The sequence below is a fragment of the Pelodiscus sinensis genome, chromosome 28 (genome assembly GCF_049634645.1).
Source record: "Pelodiscus sinensis isolate JC-2024 chromosome 28, ASM4963464v1, whole genome shotgun sequence".
In the NCBI taxonomy this organism is placed as follows: Eukaryota; Metazoa; Chordata; order Testudines; family Trionychidae; genus Pelodiscus; species Pelodiscus sinensis.
In genome coordinates this window covers 14443134-14462352 of record NC_134738.1, presented here as the reverse complement: position 1 = coordinate 14462352, position 19219 = coordinate 14443134, and the positions used below count along the sequence as shown (strand labels likewise).

The 19219-nt window shown below is 47.4% G+C and overlaps 1 protein-coding gene across 1 annotated transcript in view; it reads right to left on the bottom strand.

Annotated features, from left to right (window-relative positions):
* KCNU1 (potassium calcium-activated channel subfamily U member 1) overlaps positions 1-19219 on the bottom strand; it is an 84644-nt gene that overhangs the window by 8528 nt on the left and 56897 nt on the right. The window contains 5 exon segments of the mRNA XM_075910804.1: positions 578-717; positions 4082-4159; positions 13962-14139; positions 15497-15721; positions 17028-17124. Of these exon segments, the coding sequence (XP_075766919.1) occupies positions 578-717; positions 4082-4159; positions 13962-14139; positions 15497-15721; positions 17028-17124 (718 nt within the window).

Genomic DNA, 19219 nt, shown 5'->3' with positions numbered 1-19219 from the left:
TTACAGCTGATCTAAACTGTAGTCAAAGAAAATCAGACTCCCAACTATCTTTTACAGCAAGTAAGGATTCTCAGAAAAACAAACTCTTATGAAAACACTATAAATTAACTGCAGGCAATTTGTATTTATATAGTGTCAAAATGGAGAGTACTAGTAACGGTGCACTCTGAATGAGACGTCTTGGAATTCATGGTTCTCTGGATTCCCATTATCCTGTGGCAATGAGTTCCACAAGGTATCAAGGCCAAAAGCAGCATTCAAAAGGGAGTAAGCATTTCTCTGGATTGCAAGACTATCTAGAGCTATAAAAGTTAAAGGATTAAAAATAGACAAGAGCATTGGAAGAGCTATAAACCCAGGGCATAAACCAACCTCCAACTCATCCCACCACTGCCAACAGCAGGGTTTTTTGTGCCTTGCTCTGAAACAGCTGGTGGTGGCTGTTTGCGGAGACAGGATGGGAGCCTTGTTAGATGTAACCCATGTGGCAATTGCTATGTGCCTTGATCAACTGTTCCTGCCCTAGTGAGTGGTTGTTTAGGAGGCAACCAGTCCTAGAGGTCAGTGACGTACTTACAGTGGACAAGAGAGAATCCAAAAAGCTATCGGAGAATATAGTTTCACTAGGAAAGGTGGTGGTAAGATCCAGCTCCTGTCCTGGGGTTTGAGAGTGTCTGCTCGTGTGTTGATCAATGAACTGCACATTTGATGTAGCCTCTGTGGAATGAAGCATCAATCCATCAATCAAAGAAGGAATGCGAAAGTTCTCAGAAACATAGTAGTTACGAAGCAGAATGGGAACAGAATTAGGATTCATGTCGCTCATTGTCCTGTCTCCTGCACCAGCCAGATCCTATTGCTTAAGAAGAAGGGAGGGGGGGAGAAGTGTTTAATGAAGAACCCAAGCGTTAGTGATGTAGCATAAAGGTTCCCAAAGCACTTAAGTGACTTAGGAACTAAAAGGGAGAGGATGAAATCCAATCGCCATGGCAAGTAACATTGAAACTCCCCTAGTTTTTCATTGGCCCAAGATTTCACCCCGAGATATTAAGGGTCTAAGATATTAAGATGCTTTTTCGGGCAGGTTTTGAGTGGTGTGCGACTGGTACCCAGAGGTTGCCTTTGGTAGAGGATAACATTGGTAACGGGCATCCTATTGCTGAGATTGTCAAGTGGCACCCAGCAGTGACCAGAAGTGACCACAGACTTGATCCAACAAAGCCTTTGTGCTAACTTGAAGGCCCTGCCATAAACGCTTCACTGGAACGGGGTGGGGAGTCTAGGCACGGGACAGTTTGTTAGAGGTCGTCCATCACAAGAAAGCCCCCAGCTTTTGTGTGGGTCTCTGGGTCATGAGAGCATTTGCCTTCCTCCCTTGCCCGAGCCGGCAGGTTCCTATTCTATTCTAGGCCACTGAACAGAGACTTGGCACCCTGACGGTCCATTGCCGGTCTGAAACGGTCAGCTCAGCAGTACGTTTTCTCCTCGGCGGGGCAGTATCACAACAGGCAGCTCACAATACATTCTGAGGTGCTGAGCAAATATCAACACATGACTACAGGAAATCCAGGTGTCCGAGTGGCCCATATGTCTGAGATGCTGGTAGGGGCACGTGTTATTATCTGCGTATTATTTTTACTGCAGTATTGGCTAGGAATCCCAGTCATGGATGAGTACTCAGTTCTGGGCACCACATTTCAGGAAAGATGGGGACAAATTGGAGAGGGTCCAGAGAAGAGCAGCAAAAATGATTCAAGATCAAGAAAACATGAGCTAGGAGGGAAAATTGAAATAATTGGATTTGTTTAGTTTAGAAAAGAGATGACAGAAAGGAGACACGATAACAGTTTTCAACCCCCTAAAAGGTTGTTACAAAGAGAAGGGAGAAAATTATTCTTCTTAACCTCTGATGACAGGACAAGAAGCAATGGGCTTAAATTGCAGCCAGTGAGGTTTAGGTTGGACATTAGGAAAAACTTACTAACTATCAGGATGGTTAAGCACTGGAATAAATTGCCAGGGAGGTTGTGGAATCTCCATCACTGGAGATATTGAAGAGCAGATTAGGTAGACATCTATCAGGGATGGTCTAGATGGTGCTTGGTCCTGCTTGAGAGTAGGAAATTGGGCTTGATGACCTCTCGAGGTCCCTTCCAGTTCTAGTGTTCTAAGAGCAGATTAGATACACGGCTGTCTACCTAGGGAAGTAGTGGAGTCTCCATCCCTAGAGGTGTTTAAGTCTCGGCTTGACAAGGCCCTGGCCGGGTTGATTTAGTTGGGATTGGTCCTGCCTAGAGCAGGGGGCTGGACTTGATGACCTTCTAAGGTCTCTTCCAGCTCTATGGTTCTATGATTGGATGGTCTAGGTGGTGCTTGGTCCTGCCGCGAGGGCAGGGGATGGGACATGATGGCCTCTCAGTCTCTTCCAGTTCTCTGATTCTATGATTGTCCCTCCAACTACAATAACTACTAGGTTACAAGCTACACCCCTACAGCCATCTTTGAAGTTTTTCAGTACTTCCTGCGCCAGCCAGATCTGGGAAGCACAAAGGGTCATGGAAATAAGAGAACCAACCAATCAATAAAATAACATTATTGTCAAACCTCAGACCAAACAACCAAGCCTGACCCGGAGCACTCAGTTCCCATTGCCAAAGACGAAGGAACCAGGGTCCGGGCATAACGCTCAGCGCCACACGATGCAAATGTGCCTCGTGTCAGCACTCTGAGTGGAACTCAACATCTGCCCCCAGGAGCCGAGCAGCCAGCCCTACCGCTGTGGGGGTCACACTGCCTGTTGGAATAAAAAACAGGACTGTGTAGCACTTTAAAGACTAACAAGATGGTTTAGGTGATGAGCTTTCGTGGGCCAGACCCACTTCCTCAGATCAAATAGTGGAAGAAAATTGTCACAACCATATATACCAAAGGATACAAATAAAAAAAAATGAACATATGAAAAGGACAAATCGAATTTCAGAACAGAAGGGGTATGGAGGGGAGGCAAGAGGGGAAGGTAAATGTCCGTGAGCTAATGATATTAGAGGTGATAATTGGGGAAGCTATCTTTGTAATGGGTAAGGTAATTAGCGTCTTTATTCAAATTTGAGTGTAAAGTGTCGAATTTAAGCATGAATGACAGTTCAGAGGATTCTCTTTGAAGTGAAGTCTTGAAAGGTGTTTGAAGCAGGATGCAGGTAATCAAGTCGTTGAGACAATGTCCTGGTTTTTGTTTTGCTACACAGTCCTGCACCAGACTAACACGGCTACATTTCTACCACTGCCTGTTTGGTTTCTCATAATCGGTTAATCACTGCACAGGTGTGTAATTAATGGATTTAGTACGTCATCACCGGGGGATGAAGGTGAGACAGCCACAAGGAGCAGGAAAGAGGGTGGTGGGCTGACTGTGTTATGAATGGAATCCAGAGTGGCTGAACAATGCGGGATGTGATGCACAGATGCCTCCGCTGAGCTGGCTACTACAATGCCCTGAGCTCTCCCGTGTCTCCACATGCACAGGGACCCCATCACATGCGTGGCTGAATCCCTCACAGTCATTGTGAGTGAGCTCCGCAGCCCGACCCCGAAAGGCAGGTGGTACTTGGACCGCAGGCTCATTGGTACAGGGACTGGCTTTCTGGAGAGTGGCCTGAGGCCTATTGGTGACAGAGTTGTACAAGGAAAATGAAGTATGAATAGCCCTAATTTTACATATGGGGAACTGAGGCAGAGATAAATTAAGTGATGTGCCCAAGTCCCAGAGTGAGTCTGTGGCAGAACCAGGAATCGAACACATCTCTCTTGAGGTGCAGGTCAGTTGCAGAGCCACAAGGTCATCTTGTTTCTCTCAGACTCACAACACACCGGGGATTTTGTAACAGTCTCTTATAGATTCACCCCCCACCCCCTCCGACTTCTTCAAAGCCACCAAATTAACATTGATGTCGACCCTTTTAATGCTCCTTGGACATGCAGCGCTTGTTGTTTTCAGTCTGTGAATTTTAAAGAGGCCCGGGGTAAATAAATAATGCAGCATGCCTATCGCCTCTGTGAAATGTGTTTCCAGAGAATAACTTACTCAGCTCCGTGATGACGGGGATCCTTTTATAACTCGGCACTGATTCATTCTCCGGCGTTCTCCCTCGGACAGCTGCCTCTGCAGAAAGAATCAACAACAACATGGGAAGGGTAAAAGTAGGACCTGCAATGGTTCAGAGACTGACAGGGGCAGAGAGCCCCTTACCTGAGCCTTAAATTTTTTTTAAATGGCATTGTCATGTAAAAATTCCAAAGCACTTCCTGCACATATAAAGTTTCTTGCCTGGCTTTGGTTTTCCAAGGTGCATTTTATTCACTCAGAGTTTCAAAGGATTAAAAAAGAACAGCTCTCCTGGGAGCTGCTTATTGACATCATAACTAAAATATAATTACCCTCTGCGGAGCAGCAGGGCTGGTAATAGTGTTGTTAGGTACAAAACCCCTAGTAAGCCAATTTGCACTCCAAGGGTTTTTTTTTTCCCACTTAAGGAAGGCTGTAAATAAATGGATTGCATATGCACCGCAAAAGTGAAGGGGAAAGCAAAAAGGCCTGTGTCTTGCAACTCAAGATTCAAGTCGGTGATTTAAGAGAGATCTTCTAAGGCCTTCTGGAAATCATTGCTCCTGATTCTCCTCTGACTTTACCCTCTCTGGGGCCAGGTCCACACTAAAGGGGAAAGACGACTTAAAAGATGCAACTCCAGCGACGTTAATTACGCAGCTGGAGTCGACGTATCTGAAATCATGTTTTTACACCATCCATACACCGGGAGGCTGAGGGGAGCACATACAGCCATTGGCTTGCAGGAGTACCAGCACTGACGGGGGTGCCCTCTGAGTTTGATTTAGCGGGTCTTCACTAGACTCCCTAAATCGAACCCTGGAAGATTGACCGCTGCAGTATTGATCTTCTGTGTAGCGTCCACATGGGAGCCTTCATGGAGTTCTCTCTGACTTACATCACTGGAAATGAGAAGAAAACCAAACCCATTTTATTTAAAGACAGCTTTCAGAGCCTGCACCAGATTGTCTGCTTTCCCCATCTCTTGTTTTGATAAGGTCTGAGTCCATCTCCCTTACTTATGTTCTATCAATCAACCTCTAAGTGCTTATTTGAGTGCCCGTCACTGTAATATCTGAGTAGGTGACTATTCACTGAGTAAGGCATTATTGACAGGAAAGATGGCAGAATCCATGTTATGCTAGGGACTCCGTACAAAGCAGGATCTTGTCTCAATCAGAGTGTGTATTAGATAGTCTAACAAACCCTATATAAAGTGGCTGAAAAACAGGGAGAACAGACGTATTCTCTGGGTCTGGAAGTAAAATGCATCAAACCTCCCCTCTGACTCAACACTGATATGGTGGTAGCTAGGCCACAGGTCTAATCTAGTGTGACAATTCCTAAATTCAGGTGACAAAACTGCCAAAAGACATTTGAAATGTGGAGCACAGAAGCACTCTTCATGCAGCATCGAAAACACCTCCTGGGCGTGCATTGGCATTTCTGAACATCTGCTGGTGACATCAACTAAATGCCTGAAAATGAATTATTTCCTTTATTCCACCTTTCCCCGTACTGTAGCAGCTGATTTGAATGTATGTCAGATCATTGCCTGGATACATTTTCCTTATGTCAATATTTTTGCTACCAAACGGTACACTGCTCTGTACCTGAAATTTTACACACTGGCAGGGTGCTATTACAAAAGATTACTTAATTGTAGATTACTACTGTACATTTGAATTTCAATAGCGTATTAAGTTGTCAGACTTAATTACTGTTATATATTTAGATTATGCCACAGATTATTTAGTTCAGTACCTAGGTTTGCCAACCTGTTCTCGTTGTGACATGACAGAGTGATAATTACAGCATTACTGGAAAACCCAACATTTTCTGTGGGAAAGACTAGAAGTCCTTGGCGTTTCAGCTGACCCTAATAAGTTGCAGGTATTAATACAATTTACTTCCATGGGAGGGTCTTGCTCCACTAAGAATTTTCCTGTTGCATACTCCTTGGGACAGGTAATGTGTGGGAGAGTTGGGCTAGGCTCGGATGGAGCTCTGCTACATGTTCATGATGAAAGCCAAACCCACAAGAAACACTGGTTGAAGCGTAGTTACAAATCCTCAAGCTCAGACCAGGTAGCTGCAATGTTAACTTCACTTTTCAAAGAAGTGAGGACTTCTGCATTAAGTCATGACCCACATCCAACTTTTGCAAGGTTGGGGACATAGAATGGGGCGGGAGGAGATTTTATTTACAAGGTGCAAAGTTTAAAGTGATGGAGAATCAGGATTAGGCAGGTGACTTGATGGCAAGCCAAGTAATTGAAAGGTCCATCAGCAACTGATACAAATTGCACAGCAAAGTCCAGGTCTTAATTCTGTTTTTAAACCAGGTCAGCTGTTTCATAACCAGGCATTTACATCTGTCCCATCTGGATTTGCTAGCTGCTCAGCTTATTAGGATGTTAAAGACCTTCCTAGTCCATCCTCTCTCTTATTTCCCAGACCAAGTGACTGTCAGCCAATGCTTTCTGCTCCTGATTCCTAGGATCAGTCTGGGTGCTATCAAGAGCAGGTCTCCATCAGTCACTGGATCTCTGGTATGAACCCCACAGACCCTAAAGCAGGGACCCAGTGGTCATGTTTTGTGCTGCAATCTCACTTAGTTCAGAAGGACTCTTTGGACTATTTATCAGTTCCCCTTCCCTTGCTTCAGTTCTGGCTCCTGAGTTAGTTTACAAGTTTGCTCCCCAGTCCCAATTCTGGGACCAGTCGGGCTCGGTCTCCACTGGGAGGTTTTTGTTTGTTTTTTTTGTCTTGTGATGATCTTAAGGCTGCACCAGTGTAAACCCCCCGTGCAGCTGTGCTGCACTGGTGCAAAAGGAGCTGCTGCGGTCTGGTGCAATTCACTGCCAATGAGGTACTAGGGTGGCTTGCAACAGCACAAGCCGTGATGGGCTTCTACAGGGAATCGGGTCTGCCTTGCTTTTTTTTTATCTCTGGTTTCCAAAAATATAAGGATGGATGGATGTCTATCCTGTGCTCTGGGCACCTCCTCCACCCATTCAAGTCGCCAACTATGCAAAGAGTTGACTCTCAGTGCACCCACTCCTTCCCCCAAAGCCTTATGAAAGAAAAGAGGGAGGCTCTATTAGGGGTTTGCAGCAGAGCAATTGTATACACTGGTGCAAGTTTCCCTATTCAAGGCCAGGTGCCTCTTTCACTCTACGCACAAGCTTGGTTCCCACAAAATCTATTTGCATGTGCCTGAGTGCCTGAGAGCAGGGACCTTTTGAGACAGAGCCCTGGCATAAATAGCTTTGCTAGCCTCACCCCTGCTGAGCTGGGTGTATTGGGCAGTCTCTGGCTCTGTGCTCTCTTTCTCCTCTGCTTTGGCTTGGCTCAAGTCTGCTCCCTTGCTTTTATCCCTCCCCCCTTCTCAAAATAGAGACACAGAGCAGAGCCCCTCCCGGCCTTATTTATAGCTGAGTCATCAGCTGACCTCAGCAGGCTCAGCTGTCTCATCCCGAGGCCTTCCCCTCCATTAGTGCCACCTGGGCTCAGCTCAGCAGCAGAGCTGCTCCCTGTATTGCAGGAGACTTTTAGCCTCCTGTCCTACCACACACAGAGCCCCTGCTGGAGCAGTCATAGAAGCAGGAAGGATCAGTTGTAATCTGCCCTTGGGGCCAGGTGTTCAAAGGTATTTAGGGATCTAAGCCTGAAAATTGGCACCTCCTGGGAATTTCAAAAGCAGCTGAGAAGGCTCCATGGCAGCACCTAACTCTTAAGTGCCTAGAGAATCGCAGGAACAGCACCATGAGCCATAATGCCAGGTTACTGGGCTCCATAAAGTCCACACAATGCACAGGGGGGAAAAAGTGCCTGACAATGCAGCCCACAAAACAAAGGTGCTATGGGGGGCAGTAGACCCCCCTAAAGTTTCAACTCCTGGATTTCATACTTGAGGTCTGCTTAAAGCTACAGGCCCTGGCTCCAGAGGCAGCTGTTAATTGCAGTAGAGTTTGAGCTGCTGCCAGGTTTACCTTTGGGGCTGGGAGTTTGTTGTAAAAAAGAAGGAGGCGGGTGATTAAAATCATCATGAAAACATTGCTGGGTGCTCCCCTTAAAAGATAAGGGGGGGGGGGGGGGGAGGAGTGGGAATGATTGATGTGCTGTTGAGATCTGCATTTGGACCAGGACTGTGAAACTGATCAATGGTCTTGAAAAAGGGCGAGACAGTGAGATGGCAAAATGTGCAGACACCACAATTACTCAACATGGAGAAAGCCAAAGCTGACTGCAAATCGTGGCAAAGGGATCTCACAACACTGGGTGACTGGGCAACACAAGGGCAGCTGCAATTCAGTGTTGAGAAATGCAAAGTCATGCCCATGGCAAAATATAATCCCAGCTATTCATACAACAATGCTGGGGTCTAAAATAGCTGTTCCCACTCAAGGAAGAGATCTTGGAATCATTGTGGCTAGTTTCCTGAAAACACCCGCTCAGTGTGCAGTAGCCATCTAAAAACTAAAAAGTGAACAGAATATTGGGAATTATTAGGAAATGAATAGATAATAAGACAGAAAATATCATATTGCCTCTATAGAGAGTCATGCTATGCCCACCTCTTGAATACTGCACGCAGATCTGGTCACCCCATCTAAAAAAAGACACTTCTAAGAGAGATTAACAAGATGGGGACTTTTCAGCTTCACTAGAGGGTGGGGGGATGTTAGAAATCTAGAAAATCATGAATGGCATGGGAAAATAGAATAAGGAAATGTTATATAGTCCTTCACTTACATAACACAAGAATCGGGCCCAATTACATTGATAGGCAGCAGAGGAAAAAGTGAATCAAGTGGTTGTTGAAATAGGAGCTGAAACACCTGGATTCTACTCCAACTTCTCACCACTTTTGTTCAAAACCTCCTGGCTCACCACATGCACTTGCTGGGACTTGATTTATCCATGTGCAAAAAGGGTGTAATGATAATTTACTTCTTCCCAAGAGCTGCATGTTTGTAAGATGGTTTTGAGATCTTCCTATGAAAAGCCCCAGAGGCATGTAAAATATGGGTTCAAGCTTTGGTTGGATCGGCAGGGGCTTCCTACACGTGGACCTAGACTTCCAGGCTCTGGGCCCGTAATTATAAATAATGACAGCTGCAAAGAAAGGGGGCTGGTTATTTTAACATGAATGAACCTAGAAAGAGGAAAGAGCTGATTTGTACTCAGAAGGTGACTTGCTAAACAGATTTACTGGCTGGCTCGGGGAAGAGGAAATGCTGGTGTTGTAGCCTTATTCGCAAATTTATCTTTATTTACTGATGAGCATGTCCTGTAAGTGAAGACGACTTTTCTGTCCCCAGAAAACAGTGTAAATCTGAGAAATGGCCTTAATGGAGTAGCCCAGGACTTATGAGACTGGGATTGGAGTAGGGATCCAGCACTCACTAAAAAGTGAGTTCAGAGGCACCTTATAAATACCTGTGTGACAAACCTAGAATGCAACAAGAGGGACTGTATGGAGGAACGCTGGCTTTCGCCAGAAGATGTCCAAGCAGTTAGAGTGGCGGGGGACAGAAGCTCTTTCCTTTTATTCAAATCATTCTTTTAGAAAACAAACAAACCAATCCTGATCACAGTCGGGAGTAATAGAAACAAGACTAATTTCTATTTCCACTTTGCCCCTCGGGCTGAAGATCTCAAAGCACGCTGCAAACTTTAATTAATTCAGCTTCACAACACTCCTGTGCCTATTACTACAAGGCTACATCTACACTGGCATGATCTCCCCGGAAATGCTTTTAACGGAAAAGTTTTTCCGTTAAAAGCATTTTTGGAAAAGCGCATCTAGATTGGCAGGATGCTTTTCCGCAAAAGCACTTTTTGCGGAAAAGCATCCATGGCCAATCTAGATGTGCTTTTCCACAAAAAAGCCACGATCGCCATTTTCGCGATCGGGGCTTTTTTGTGGAAAAGAAATCTCTGCTGTCTACACTGGCCCTTTTGCGCAAAAGTCTTTCGGAAAAAGACTTTTGCCCGAACGGGAGCAGCATAGTATTTCCGCAAAAGCACTGACAATCTTACATGAGATCATCAGTGCTTTTGCGGAAATTCAAGTGGCCAGTGTAGGCAGCTGGCAAGTTTTTCCAGAAAAGCAGATGATTTTTCGGAAAAACTTGCCAGTCTAGACACAGCCCAAAGGTATAAAACTGGGCTGCAGATTGGCTAGGTTGTGGCCCAAGGGCACACAGCAGGTCAGTGGTAAGGATAAGAACAGACCTAGTGCCAAGATTCTTGCTCTACATTGTAGACACCGCTTCTTCCTGAATTCAGAAGCCCTGACTCGCAGTTCCTTGCTCTAACTACTAGGCAACACTCTGTTCATGAGTCAGAAAGAGAACCCTTGATTTTTAATCAGTCATCCCATCTCCAACCAGTACACTAGACTCCTTCATTGAAACAGAGTCTAGGTGCATGTCTACACAGCAACGTTATTTTGAAATAATCGACTTTATTCCAAAATAACACAGCACGCGTCTACACAGAAAGCCATTATTTCATAATAATGTCGAGCTGGAGGACTTCTTACTCTGACTCCTGTAACCCTCCTTGTACGAGGAGTAAGGGAAGTCAAAGGAAGAGGGCTCTTCCTTTGACTTCCTGCTGTGTAGACCGCACCAAAAGCCGAATTAAGCGATTTTGACTACAGCTACGCGATTGACGTAGCTGCAGTGGTGTAGCTTAATTTGACTTTTGCCCTGCAGTGTAGACATGCCTGGCTCTCACTCTGATGCTCTAACTACTAGTCTTTTTTTTTTTTTTGCCATTTTTCCTTCTCCAGCGAAGCAATCTGGGTATGTCTACACTACCACCCTAGTTCGAACTAGGGTGGTTAATGTAGGCAGCCGGAGTTGCAAATGACGCCCGGGATATGAATTTCCCGGGTTTCATTTGCATGTTGCCGGGCGCCGCCATTTTTAAATGTCCGCTAGTTCGGACTCCGTGCCCGCGGCTACACGCGGCACGAACTAGGTAGTTCGGATTAGGCTTCCTATTCCGAACTACCGGTACACCTCGTTCCACTAATCTGAACTACCTAGTTCGTGCCGCATGTAGCCGCGGGCATGGAGTCCGAACTAGCGGACATTTAAAAATGGCGGCGCCCGGCAACATGCAAATGAAGCCCGGGAAATTCAAATCCCGGGCTTCATTTGCAACTCCGGTTGCCTACATTAACCACCCTAGTTCGAACTAGGGTGGTAGTGTAGACATACCCTCTGATTCCTCATCGTCTGGTCAGTGTCCCTGCATCTCCTACAGTGGGGCTGACTGGGCTTTTCCATTGCCCATGACATACGATTTTTTTTCTCCGTCCCTCTGGGTCATTTCAATGAATGAGGAAACCAGAGGCATTGTATTCTACATACTCTGCTTCCATGAAACAAATCATCTTGTCATCTGTGGTTCTCCCCACAGAATTGCTAGAAGGAGACCTGGTGTGAGAAAGGAGGGTCTTGTAATTCTGCTGGGCTACTCGTATATTGATGTTGTTTTTTCAAGGTATTGTTTAAAAATGTGTCGCTGCCTTACTCTAATTTTTTCTCCAGCCCAGCCATTGTTTTAAAAGCCTGGTGAATGACAATAAAGTGCGGGGAAAACACTTAGGAGAGCCATATATTTCTCGACCCATTCTCCGTTAATTAATACTTCTCCTTTCCCCAGAGGAGGACAAATCTTGGCTGCTTTGCCAAATGAAGGGAGGAAGAGAGATGCAATAAATATTCGGCTGGACTGGAGTCGTGTTGTTTCCCTGGCAGTTCTGTGTCACCACCGCTGGTTAGCTGAAAACAGCAGGGTTCACCTGCCCCACCCGCTGTGGGGAAACACACACATCTGTGTGCCCTCTAGTCCTGGCCATTAGCTCCACTCGAAACAGGAGCTACTAAAGCTTCAGCAGGAAACATGGATCCCTCCCCTTTCCCCTCCGTTACCCATCCTCAGAGGGTGGTAACCCAAAGTATTGCTGTGAACTGGCAAGAGTTACGGGGGTATTTATCTTTGGGAGGGATTGGCCAAGTATCAGAGCTGTGAGCGGGCCGTGTCCAGGGGGTGGTGGAGAGAGACAGACAGACACAGATTCCTCATAACATTTTTCGATGTGACTCAGTCGTGTTTTGCTCGGGCACCCTGGGTGGTTCTCTGAGAACGTGGAGAACAGGTCTCATCGACCCATTAGTTTTCTATCCAATGAAACACCTGCTTATCAAGCAAAAAAGTCTCCCCCCCCAATTCCTGGTCTCACCTCATTACTTAAGCTTTCTCTGTATTTCAATTTTTCCCCCCAGTTATTTTAGACCAGAGGTTTCCTAGCAACCGAAGATGGCCTGAGGAACACCCAGGCCCCTACGGTTGTTCCTGGCAGTGGTAGCGGGTATATCTCCCAAAACACGCTTCTCACTGTTTCTTCTCATTGGTGAGAGTAACCGGCTTCCTGGCTCTACCGGCCCCTTGCCAAGGGGTTACTCCTACTTGCTGCCCCTCATCTCAAAGCTACAAGATGGTGGGAGCTGCCCCCTTGTAGCCCCTGATTTCTACCAACCTGACACCAGTACTGAAGCAGACAGAGAGCCGAGGCAGCCTTGTCTTTAAAAACTTTTTCCAGTTGGACAAGCAGGGCAGGGATTGTAGCAAGAGTTTCCACGTGCAGTCCATCGCTGGAGAAAGTCCAGCGGAGGGCAACAAAAATGACGAGGGCCCTGGAGTGCATGATGTATGAGGAAAGGCAGAGGGATTTGGGTTTGTTTAGTCTGCGGAAGAGAAGAGTGAGGGGGGGTTGAGAGCAGCCTTCAACTTCCTGAAGTGAGGTTCCAGAGAGGCTGGTCTCAGTGGTGGCAAATGGCAGATTGAGGAGCAAAGGTCTCAAGTTGCAGTGGGGGAGGCCCAGGTTGGATTTTAGGACAAACGATTTCCCTCAGAGAGTGGGGAAGCGCTGGGATGGGTTCTCTAGGAAGGGGGCAGAATCTCCATCCCTGAGGTTTTGAAGTCCCAGCTTGACAAAGCCCTGGCTGGGATGATTGAGTTGGGGTTGGTCCTGCATTGGGCAGGGGGTTGGACTCGTTCAGGAGCAGCCCGAAGCCGGCTGTGGCAGCTGGCGCTCCAGGCGGAAGGCGCGATCGGCGTCCCCGTCTGCATGGCCGTCAATGGCTGTGACGTAATCATCGGGCACCCGGGCACCCTGTGACGTCATCATTGGGCGCCCCGGGCCGGCGGCACCCTAGGCGACCACTGAGTCTGCCTAGGCTCACAGGCCGCCCCTGGACTTGATGACTTCTGAGGTCTCTTCCAGCCCTAGGATTCTGGGATCCTACTGGTGGGCAGGGATGCTACATACCTACCAGCCCTTGGACAAGGCACAGGGCATGGCTTCATGCTTCCAAAAGGGGCCAGGCTAGAGGCAACCAGACCACGGTGCTGCCTGAAGTGCACCATGCCATTCCCACCCCCCAACCAGACCTCAGAGCCACCCGGAGGATGCCGTGCTGGGCTCCGGCTGCCACCGCGGCTGCAGTAGTGGCACCAGCGATCAGGAGCCTGGGGCCCTTTTGAATCGCCGGCCTTTGGGTCACTTGCTCTCTTTGCACCACCCCTGTCTTTGGGCCTGCTGGTGGGACCTTGAAAACCTCAAAATTGATGACCAAATCGGATACAACCCTCCTGGATGGTGTTGTCCACTCTCCATGAAAGATCAGATTCAATTTGTCCTCTGCCAAGGTGTGCGCAGAACTAAACTCCAGGATTCCTCTGCTAATGCCACTTCTCGAGAGAGGGGAGAGCATTGTATATCCCCTGCTTCTGCACACCAAGGTGCTCACGAGCATCCCTGTGAAGCTCTTACCTCCAGAAGCCGAACCGCTAGTAAACTGCATGGACTGGATGTTAAGAGTCGCTAAAATGCTTTCGGTGTCCATCAGAGTTGGATTAGTGGAAGTCCTTAGGTCAGAAGACAGGATGGTACACATGGTGCAATCCCTTATATTCACCGCGGTCAGGTCTGCACTAGAGAGTGCGCTGCCCTGGTGAAAAACGACAGAGAGTTTGAGTGTGAGAGCCAGAGAAGGGTGAACGCTAAAGGGCCATAGGTTTGGTTCAGTTAAAGGAAGACCATTTCAGAAACGTCTCCAGCGCTCCTCTCCTCAGCAAAGATCCAGACGTAGAAACCACAAAAGCTTTGGGCTTCTCTTGTGAAATTTTGGATACTTTCCGACTTCTTGTGGGGAGTTGGTTCCCAGGGCTTCTGCAGGAAACCAGACTGTACAGAGGCACCCATAAAAGAAAACAAACTTTGAAGAAGGGAAAATTTGCCAAGAAAGTTCAGGTTTAAGCTTGAGGCAGAAGCTCCGTTAAGTCCCTGTTGAATCTCAACCGATTTTCCATCCCCTGATGAGAAGACAGAATTGCCAAACCCAGCAGACGACAAAAGAAGCAAATTCTCATCATAAGGGAAAAGCATCATATTTGGAGGGTTGTACATGGGCACTAAAAACATCTTGATTTTTAAAACTATCTAAAACATGGACAGATAAGATGAAAACGAGGCTATGTTTAGACTTCAGGCTTCTTTTGGAAGAAGCTTTTCTGGAAGGCTGTGTCCAGACTCAGGGGTTTTTTCCGAAAAAGTAGCCTTTTTCCGAAAAAACTTCACCTGCATCTAGACTGCAGCCGCGTTCTTTCGAAATTAAATCGAAAGAACGCGGCTTTTCTTTCGACAGTGGTAAACCTCATTTTACGAGGAAGAACGCCTTTTTTCGAAAGTGCTCTTTCGAAAAAAGGCGTTCTTGAATGCAAACAGGGGTTTTTCAAAAGAGAGCATCCAGACTGCCTTTCGAATAAGCGGCTTGCTTTTTCGAAAGTTCCGCTTGCAGTCTAGACGCTCTTTTTCGAAAGAGGCTTTTTCAAAAGTATCTTTCGAAAAAGCCTCTTTCGAAAGAGACTTGCAGTCTAGACATAGCCAAAGAGATCTTCCGAAAAAACTTCTTCCAAAAAAGAGCGTCTATTCAGCAAAAGTGCATTAAAAAAGCGATCTGCTTTTCAAAAGATAGCGTCCACACTGAATGGACACAATCTTGCATTTAAGCTGTGATTACTATGGACAGAGTGGCCTCCAGAGCACCTGTGCTTTTTTCTCTTTCCTCTTCTTGCGAAAGAACTCCCTCTTCCTCGTCCACACATGCCTTTTTCTGAAAGAGTTCTTTTGGAAAAAGGCTTCTTCCTTGTAGAAAGAGATTTACTAATGTTGGAAAAACCGTTCTGTTCTTTTGATTTTTTTTTTCCGAAAGAACACAATTGCAGTGTGGACATAAGTGACATTTTTTCGGAAAAACTCTACAGTGTAGACATACCCTTTGAGAGACTGAACAAAGAAATTCTTACCGGGAACAACAGCAGTTTTGGGAAATTCTGGATAAATTTCCACTCTCTTTTCAAATATTTCAGAGACCCGACAAAGACGATGTCTTTCAGCTCCTGATAAGTGAAGTTACTGGCTCGTAAAGGCATGACAAAGTTCCGGAGCCCAATCAGGGTTGAGTTAGCGTTTCCAAAGACACAGACCACGATATGATCCCGCAAAGGTGAAATAGTTTGCCCCTGGCACGTCTGAAAACAGAACAGACACCAAACTGCTACTTTTTTACATTTTTCTTCAGTGTTAGGAGACCTTAGACCAATTCCTTCCTGGATAATACCCCTGTAATGGAATTAAACTTCCGTATAAAATTAAACAATTCCTCATAAGTCTTTTGAGTTCAAATTCACTCCGTTAAAGTTTCAGTAGTGGGAATACTACATGTCAGAGAAAATAGCATGTAAAGGTGAGGGGAGCTATATGATCCAATCCCAACAGGATCTGCTGAACCCTACAGTCTTCTCAGGCCATGTTGCCGCGATCGATCTTCTGGGCTTCGATGTAGCAGGTCTACTGCAGACCCGCTACATCGAACTCAGAGGGTGCCCCTGTTGGTGCCGGGACTCCTGCTCCTCATGAGGAGCAAAGGGAAGCCGACGGGAGCGTTTGCTTCTCCCGCTGCCCCCGTCCTAGCATAATCTTGCAGCTCTCATTGATTAGGCTTGCAGCAGTTCACAGACCCACATGGCCCCGCAGCGGATGCAGGGGCATGGAAGGCAGGGAGCCTGCCTGAGAAACCTGCTGGGCCGCTGGGTGGGAGTCACCCAGGTAGGTCTCTTGACCAGTGCCTGGCTCTGTTCCCCTAGTCCCTTCCTTCCCCACAACCCTCTGCCCCCCCACTCCTGGCCCTCTACCCCTCATAAACCAAACCCTGTTCCCCTTCCTGCACCCAGGCCCCCTCCAGATTTTGCACCACAATCCCCTACCTCAGGCCACAACCCCTTCCTGCCATAGGACAGAACCCAAACCTCTGCACCTCTTCATCCCCCGAAATCACCTGTCCCAGGTCACCAGGGCTCGCTGAACTGCAGCGCGCCCTGCTCACCAGCTGCACTGTCCGGCGATCTGCGCATGCACAGATCGTTCTGCGCATGCACAGATTGCCCGAACCCGGCTCTTCCGGGTTACAATCTACTTGCCACGGGTGAGTAGATTGTATAATTTGTCGAGCCCTGCAGGTCACAACCCCCTCTGAAGCCCCCTCCCAGATCCCACACCCCCTCCTGCACCCCAATCTCCATCCCCACACTCTCTTCTCCACCCCACCTGTCTCCCAGGCCCGGCACCTCCCTTGTTAATATCGTGGAAGAAGGAGGCCCTTGACCACTTCCCAAATTCTTGGAGTGGCCCCCTACCAAAGATGATTGCCCACCCTGCTCTAAAGACACAGGGTATCCTACGTGAACCCGGAGGAACACGAGTAAAGGGAGGGAGGAAGTGAATGGGGCCAGCCCTCGCTACACCGCCCGAAAGCCTCGCCGATCACACCGCACCTACCAGGACAGCCTGTTCCAGCGCCACCGCCTCACACCAGTGAAACATTCCCGTGGCATCCAGCAAGCTACTGCTATGTTTTCTCATGGTTGCCGCACTCCTAAACAGACAGAGCAACGCATCAGCTGCAGCACAGCCCCATCGCAATGATCCTGTTGCCAAGATCCCCTCTTGGTCCGTCTGTCCCAGAGCGGCCGAGAAGATCACGTGTGTGACGCCTATAAGGGGCTTATTTCAAGGAACTCCGTTTGTATGGGTGTGCAGAGCCAGGCAAAGGCAGGAAAACCATATTCAGCAATGCACCGGGTGAACTCGTGGTCGCTTGTGCTCGCTCCCCCCCGACTGCTCTCACCGCCGCCCTCAGCAGCTAAGATGCTGGTGGAAAAAGTAGTTTAAATGCAGCCCTGGGCTGGCCCCCAATCTCTGGGACACTTGGCGTTGGCCACTGTGGGCAGACAGGACACTGGCCTGGATGGACCTTCGCTCTTATGGTCTTAAAAAGGATGGACAACGATTTGCTGCCTTCACAAAATAGGTTGATAGAAGGGCTAGAATCGGACGCCAGATTTCCTAACAATCGGTCTACTACAGCATCCATGAGCTGCAGGTTCAGAGGTGCTTTTGTAACCCACACACCAGCTGGGCACGGTGTGCTGTCCCTTGGGGTGACACTTGTACCACTTACAGAGACAGAGAATGAGTTTGCTCTACGGCAAGGGTGGGCAATAATTTTTGACTGGGGGCCACTTTAGAAATTTTTGAAGTGGCCCTGAGCCACCCCGGAAGGGGCGGGGCCAGGACACTTCCATCCTTCCCCTCCCACAGATCCTGGTTGGTCTGGGGAATAAACACTGGAATGAATTGCCTCGGGTGGTTGTGGAATCTCCATTTCTGGAGATATTTAAGAGTAGGTTAGATCAGCCATTCTAAAACTTTTTGGCTCCAGAGCCCTTTACATGCGTAAAAATGTATGCGGAGCCCCAGTGGTCCACTGATTGTACGTGTTGTACCTATCGATGTTTCTAGTTTGTCAACCTCGCGGAGCCCCTGGAGATGTCTCACGGAGCCCTGGGGCCCCACGGAGCACAGTTTGAGAAACACTGGGCTAGATAAATGCCTATCAGGAATGGTCTAGACAGTGCTGGGTCCTGCCGTGAGGGCAGGGGACTGGACTCGATGACCTCTCAAGGTCCCTTCCAGTTCTAGTGATCTAGGACTCTGATTATTTTGCAAGTGAGGGATGGTTGAAAATTGCAAACCACTCACTTATGTTTGCATCAGTGCTAGGTCTCTGGTAGCCCCTAACTATGGCAATTTGGGGGCACATCTCCACTGGAGCGTTATTTCACGTTACTTTGAAACAACAGAGTGCACATCTACACAGCAAGCCTGTTATTCTGAAATAATTTCGAAATAACGGGCTTCTTATTCCAGTTCTGTAACCCTCATTTCACGAGGAGTAAGGGAAGTTGAAGGAAGAGTGTTCTTCCTTTGACTTCCTGCTATGTAGACAGCGCCTAAAGCCGAGTTAAGCTACTTCGACTTCAGCTGTACAATTAACTCGACTTTAGCCCGCAGTGTAGACATATCCTAGGAGACCTACCCCACCCTCGATTCACCAGCTGTGACATCACCAGGACATCATGATAAATTGTGTCAAAACTAGTTACCTCTCGTGGTCCTGCTCGTGTTTCTACATATTTCACGTCACTTCACTACTGGAGAACAGTCACTGTTTTCACTGAGGCGTGGGAAAAAAACGCCTTTCGCTCACAGCACAAACTTCTGAAGGGGGGCACCGGGGAAGAAGGGATGAGGTTTGCCTCCTGGTGGAAATTGGTGCAAAGTCCACAAGTGGTGTGTTTTGCTTGAGTATGGATGACTGAATTTGGCCCCTTAATTATTTGATCAAAACCTCAGAGCACATGATGAGTGTGAAGGAACAATATTGAATTGGGCAAACAGGGGAAAACAAATCTGATCATAAAGATGAGTAATGGCCAATGACAACCATGCCATTTTCTGTGAGTTTTTCCACAGTGCCCTCTTCCTCCCCCCCCTTTTGGTTGCTGCTTATCAGAATTTGCATGGCTAGTTAGCAGGTTAATTTAATTATCAGCAGTGCTTCTCAACCGCCTGATTGGATAAATGGATGGCAATAGAATCTGTTCTTAAATGATGAAACTGCACAGTCT